General features: G+C 41.3%; 1 protein-coding gene across 1 annotated transcript; it reads left to right on the top strand.

Moving 5' to 3' along the window:
- The first annotated feature begins 2508 nt into the window (after window positions 1–2508).
- LOC136428743 (glycine receptor subunit alpha-1-like) lies at window positions 2509–5860 on the top strand. The gene is made up of 7 exons (XM_066418476.1): window positions 2509–2720; window positions 2874–2956; window positions 4141–4296; window positions 4413–4580; window positions 4945–5150; window positions 5304–5417; window positions 5605–5860. Exons 1-7 carry the CDS (start codon window positions 2527–2529, stop codon window positions 5800–5802), a joined length of 1119 nt encoding a protein of 372 aa, XP_066274573.1. The 5' UTR covers window positions 2509–2526; the 3' UTR covers window positions 5803–5860.
- The last annotated feature ends 670 nt before the right edge of the window (window positions 5861–6530 follow it).

Raw genomic sequence — 6530 nt, 5'->3', positions numbered from 1 at the left:
CAGGCATTTTATGCAGAAATCATTAATTTTTTCAAAACAATGATATTTCTCAGGTTTTCTTGCACAACTTCACTGTTTTTTCCTACATGTATAACATTATATGTAATTAGATTTAACTTTCCTGATTAAATATTCATAATTTATGCTAATTTGATGACGTAATCAGTCAAAATCCAAGATGGCGGACTATATCACTATTTCAGGTATCAGCAGGCTTTTTTGCCTTTAAAATCGTCAATACCTGACATTTTCTTTATCAGAAACATTTAGATTAACGTTTCTAGTCTATTTTCAGTGTCCTTTAGGGTCATAAGTGGAAAAAAAGGATTTTTAAAAATTTCAAAATGGCCGATCCAAGATGGCGGATCCCAAGGGATCGCTAACAACACATGACGTCACTCTATGGCGTCATTTTGACGTCAACTTACTTACCATTGACGTTGTATGCCTTGCATACCTTAAAATGAATAATACAAACCGTTTTGTTTAATACCTTTAGATATTACGGAAATTCCCTATTTAGCCGATAAAATCACATCGATTACGTCATAATTACGTCATATTACGTCATAACGTCACCAAAATTACAGGAATTATAAAACTTGACGTGAATATCACTCCCTGCAAATTTGGTGATGATACATCATACCGTTCGGAAATTATGAGGGGGGGGCCGAATCAGCCCCCCCCCCCCCCCCCCCCCCCCCAGTCCCAGATATACCAAAAAAGCCCAGTCTGGATAGGGTTAAAATGGAATTCCGAAATTAAACTGGAGGCTGTTTTATATAGATTTCTTTTGCACATTTCGTGTGTTTACACGTTTTTATTTTACAAAGTTTCTAATACCACATCTGATGTTGTCATATAGACGAAGATGCCTGCTTGGCTAATCCGTGTGACACCCAGGCCACCTGTACGGATAATCCCGCCCCTGCTCTTGATGCGACTTGTACCTGCAGCCCATGGTATACGGGCGATGGTCTTGTTAATGGAACTGGATGTTCAGGTATTACTTATTTTTCAAAACAAATCCACACTAGCGTTTGGCTTTTGTTTTTTCACACATCGAATAGCCTGGCTAGTAATGTATTTTTGTCTGAGTCTTTGTTTGGTTATAGTTTGAAATCGCAGGAATATGCAGTTAATTGTTGACTCTCAGCTTGCAACTGTTCAACGAGTTGAACAATTATGTGTTGTCTTTCTTTTTACGTTATCTAGCTTTTTCTTCTTTTATTTTGCTTGCGTGTTTTAAATCTGAGATGAACTCTTTAAGCAACGAAAGTTGTCCATTTTCTGGCGTTCAACAAAACAATTTTACTTTGACAAGAGTCTTTGATTCTAGCTTATCTACAGCAAATAGAAATTTCGCGATCTCCTCCGGATAATTTACAACAGTCTTTCGAACGAAATCTTTCCTAACAACACCAATAACCCTTGCAGTAACAACCGCGCCTCCTAGGCTGATGTACCGGGTACTTCATGGTGTTCGTGAAAATCTGCAGCTATTTTCCACGAATGACAGCGCCACCATGGCAGACTGGGAAAAGTGGAGAACAGGGAAAGCAGTGCCCGAGGATTACAACAAGGAAACAAGTCCGCTTACGAGAGGTATCAAACGTTAACGTATTAGTTACGAGGTCCAGTCAGTAAGTAATGCAAGAGGTTTTACAAAAGGCTAAATTGTCTTCGAATTAGTTGAAATTTGACTGAAAATTCAAACAACAAATTTCAGAAGATGTGTACATATACCTTTGCCTTTGTGACAAATTTCAACTAATTCGATGAAAAAAAGTGTTATAAAACTGTTATAAAACCACTTGCATTACTTACTGACTGACCCACGTACGTTTGTTGATAGTGGACATGTCTGTGTTTTGGACTTTTAGGAATCCTGTAGACAGCGGTAGCGAATGCTTCTTCTCATCAATAAGTTGTTTTTATGTCTCAAAGTATACTATGACTTGGACATAATGACGCCGTGTTTCTATGAGGTTATGTATGCAACTTTGATTGCATTAGTATCATTTGAGAGCTTTCACTGAGAGCTATGCTGTCCCGACGGCTGACTAAGCTATGGGAGCTAGTGAGTGAGTGAATGAGCATCATTTACGTCTATTCCATAACAGACGGCAACATCGATGTGGTATACACTGTGGCTGTTCTTCAAGTCGGGCCGCTCTCAGAAGCAAACTCGGTGAGCATGCAGCCTTCATATGTTTTACAGACATGTTGATGCATTTGTGATGATTGCGACATAGCTCACCCTGAATTATTTACAACGAAACTTTATTGTCTCAACAAAAAGTACAGTGACCTTCGTGCGGTCAACTACAAACTACCAAATAGGCATACAAACTACATCTTAAAATTCTACTAGCTTAGCAATGCAAGCTTCTATAAGTACTTCTGTAATACCATGTTGCAATCATGTAGATCTAATAGTAGTTTTCAGTATTTTTCTAATAAATTACATGTTATCTGTTTGATCTCCTCCACCAGACAATGACGGTGACGATTGAATACTCCATGGCTTGGGTTGACAATCGGCTCGCAGATCTGACAAGTCAGGTGACCCCGGTTTCCAGTACCCTCCTCTGGGTGCCTCCAGTCGCATTCGGAACAACCGTGCGGAGGGCCACGCACATCAATGATGATAGGGAAGAAAACTACAAAATAAACACGTGGCTTCAGCGACAAGGGATCATGTTCTATAAAGTCACGTAAGTTGTCGTTTTGCAACTATGTGGCAAATTAAAATGAAAGATGGTCTTTTTAGAAATCAGTCCTCAAGATCTCACTAATAACACAATGTAAGAGAGATAGTTGGTAAACTGTATATCTGTAAACATTGAAACCCATTTTGTTTGCCATAGGAGAGATCTGGAGTTGATTTGCCCACCGAGTCTGGAAAAATACCCATTTGACGACTACAAATGCAGCATTGAGCTCCACGGATGTAAGTGATTTCTTTCGTATCCTTATATTAGAATCGAGCACTGTATACCATGAAGACGTCCTTTAGACCCCCATTCCACTTGGACGGCGCTCTCACCGCGCTCTCACGGCGACCTAAAATGGTCCAGAGCGCGGTTAGAGCGCCGAACCCCTGGAAAACGTGCTCAAGTGGAATCTGTACGGCGACCCTTGCGCGCTCTCAGCGCGACCAAAATGTAAAATGTCAGCAACTTTTTAAAGATTTCACAGATCACTCAACGAATTTCAGAGATAAAGAACGAATTTTTGTTACGTTTTGTGTGCTTTGTTGTCTTCTCAGTCATACCTTTACCTATTGCATCATATTTGAATGATAGAATCAAGGGGAAAACAGATTCAATTTTAGTCGCTGCACGGTCGCTCAGTGTGTGTCTTAAGTAATATATGTATGTTCAACTTGTTTTGTCTGTGTTGTTTGTGTTGTATGTCATGTAAACTGTTTGTAATAAATATATTTCATCATTGTACGTTATAATAGAAACGTAAATTACAGAATTTTGTAACACATTTTGAACCACTGACAATAAAACTTGGAGGGAATTTAATTTGAATGGAAGCAAGTACTTGTAGGTATTGGTCAATTTGTATTACCCACGAACAAAACTATGATTTGACCACAAAATTCCCAGAAATTCAAGATACACCACTTCAAGAATAAAATTTGTTTAAACTACAGTTAGGACCATTCAATCCTCATAGAGCTCTTGCTGCGATCCTTGAGCGCTCGCTGCGGCCCTTTGATCCCACATTGGGCGCTCTCAAGGCGCTCACCGCGCTCTCACGGCGCTCACCGCGCTCTCTCGGCGCTCGTTTTTTGATCGCCATCCTCGGCGCTCTCACGGCGAAGGTTTTGAGCATGTTTAAAACCATCGCCGAGGTGACGGCGCGCATGGCGCTCTCACCGCGCTGTCGGCCCTCTCAATGGCGCTCTCGCCGCGCTGTCGGCGCTCTCACGGCGATCTGGCCAAAATGAGGTCGCCGTGAGAGCGCGGTGAGAGCGCCGTCCAAGTGGAATGGGGGTATTACTAGTTACCTGGCTTCATGTAATAAATGCATATGTTAGAGCAAGAATAAATGTATGGTCTGTTTAAGCCAGAAAAAAATTATTTTGTTTTTGACCTTTTCCTGAATTTACCACCTGTCTAGACGGCGGAGTTGTCTTCCCCCTCCGCGAGCCATCGAAGTACTACAAAGCCCAACCTGTCCAGGTGGACATGACCAGAGTGACGTCACAGTTCGAACTGACAGGGCTGAAACTCAGTTCAAGAGTTGCTCCACTCAATCAGCATACAGCTGCTACAGGTAATGCATAGTTCCATGTCAAGTACGATTAGTAAATCATGCCAATGAGTTCAGTGTTACTATGTCTTACATTGAACTGCCTATATATAGTAACATTTCATTGACTTGTTCTTCAGAATATACAGGATGTGTCATATTTGGAGCCGACTGCATCTACCCTGCAAACGACTGTCCGCTGATGAAAGGTTGTAGTGAGGAAAGTGACGAATGTTACGGGTGCAAACACTTCGTGGGAACATGCAGCTACATGAGCGATACTGACCGATGTTCCAACACCTCGTCGGGTGAGAATATAACTTTGTTTGATACGTCCAGAATACTTGATGATAACTGTCGAATGGTAAGAGTAATATCACACGCCGTGATGGATAAGCTAAGAACAGGGCTGTACGTTTTATTTCGTCAATTGATTAATATACACTCGTGCATCTTTACTTTGCACAGCCTGGCAGCCTAATACAAAGGCCTATTTGTCATCGACGCTCTGTTCATATTCTCTACAAACATCAATCTTAAGTTCACCAACGCGTTTCCTCAATTGTTTCCAAAACTAACTCTGGGAGAAATTTTCAAAATATTGAACAAACCAGCAATATTTGTAAGAAATCATCAAAAGACTCACTCTAGGAGTTATTCAAAATGTTGCAGGACTGTCTACGCTTGAGGTCCAGTTGAGCTTCTCTCGTCGGAGATGGAGTCACGTGTTTCGGACCTTCGTCCCTAGTGTCGTCATTGTGGGCTGTTCCTGGATGTCCTTCTGGCTCCATCCAAGTGACATCTCGGCAAGAGTCAAACTCTGTGTCACGGCCATACTGGCCCTCATCACCATGGCCGGCAATCGTATGAGGCACGGGGTAAGATCGCCTGTACACTAGCACCAAAGCACCCCTTGGATAAAGTCATTGCCGTCTTTATTTGACGTCCTGCCCCTATTTGTACATGTATCAAAATGTGTTGCAGACTTGTAGGAGTATGCCAGCTTACTATCACACAACTTCTCTTTGCAGGTTACAGCTGTGAGGGCACAAGATGTCTGGCTGTACGGAGGTGTGATCACCGTCACGCTGGCTCTGTTTGAGACAGTCGCCGTCAACTCCATACTCCGCGGTAATTCATTGGTGGTGAGTAGTGAGTACATGAATGACAACAAGGATCAGGTTTTCATATTAAAGAACGTGTCTGGTGACGAGTGTGAACATTGCATGTAATTATTGAAATCTCTTAATTACGTCGGAACATGCCTTGCTGGTCGTATAGGTGCTGATTTGACGCACTGCCTTACCTCCACCCTCCTCCTCCCAAATACAGCTCTACTTCTGTAAGAGCCGTAGAGCACAAGTTGCACCGACCCCAGGACCTTCGACATCTTGGGCCGAAGATGAAGAAACGGAAGAAACCTCATCTTCCGGGCCTGTCGCCAACAGGATCGACTTCTTCTCCAGAATCCTGTTCCCAGTTGGTTTTACTGTCTTTGTAGTGGGATTCCTTCTGTACTATTTAGGGTGAAAGATGCTTTCAATTAGCATATTGCTCCACATTTTACTTTTGATAACAATGACAATGACAATGAACTTTATTGCATATTCATGCCCAGCATGGGCTAAATGCGTTAGGTAACATGTATCTACAGAGTCTCTTCTCTCTTCTTGAAACATTTGTACACAAATTCACATAGTTTTCCAATTATATCGTCGTTTTTAGATGACATGATACATGTGAATAGCTCGTTATTTTTAAGATGCATATATTTTTTGTCTAGTTGTATGGGACTTACAAGGGATCTGCGCATGTCTGCGTATAGTGAGCATTCTAAGATAAAATGTATTTCATCTTCTATACAATCATTGTCACAGAAAGTACACATTCTGTTATTTGGTGGAGTCTGGTTGTACCTACCAATTTCAATTTGCAATGGATGATCGCTGATCCTTAGTTTAGTCATGGCTCGGCGATAGTTTTTTGAATTTTGTATATCTAGATATTTTTCTTTTTCATACGTAATCTTGAATTTTTTGTAAGTTCTCAATTTTTTTCCATTCTTCCCTTTTTCACCATAAGAATTAAGTTGTGAGTAGAAATGTTGAAGAAAATTGTCTTTCAGCCTCTGTTTTAGTTCAGATTGAGCGGATAGCGTGTTTCGGTCTTTGTTAAGTAAAAGGTAGGCAAAGCCTGACTCCTCCAAGATTTTACTAATATTTGAAAGCCAGCATGGTATCTTTCTCCTATGTAGGTCC

Source organism: Branchiostoma lanceolatum, chromosome 2, assembly GCF_035083965.1.
Source record: "Branchiostoma lanceolatum isolate klBraLanc5 chromosome 2, klBraLanc5.hap2, whole genome shotgun sequence".
In the NCBI taxonomy this organism is placed as follows: domain Eukaryota; kingdom Metazoa; phylum Chordata; class Leptocardii; order Amphioxiformes; family Branchiostomatidae; genus Branchiostoma; species Branchiostoma lanceolatum.
This window is presented reverse-complemented; position numbering and strand designations above follow the sequence as displayed.

What these genes read in the sequence shown, in the direction of transcription:
- LOC136428743 (XM_066418476.1), top strand. Translation starts at nt 2,527, where the DNA reads ATGGCTTGGGTTGACAATCGGCTCGCAGATCTGACAAGTCAGGTGACC. An exon ending in CAGCATTGAGCTCCACGGAT is followed by an intron (nt 2,957 to 4,140) that starts GTAAGTGATTTC and finishes CCACCTGTCTAG; the next exon opens with ACGGCGGAGTTGTCTTCCCC. An exon ending in GCAATCGTATGAGGCACGGG is followed by an intron (nt 5,151 to 5,303) that starts GTAAGATCGCCT and finishes TTCTCTTTGCAG; the next exon opens with GTTACAGCTGTGAGGGCACA.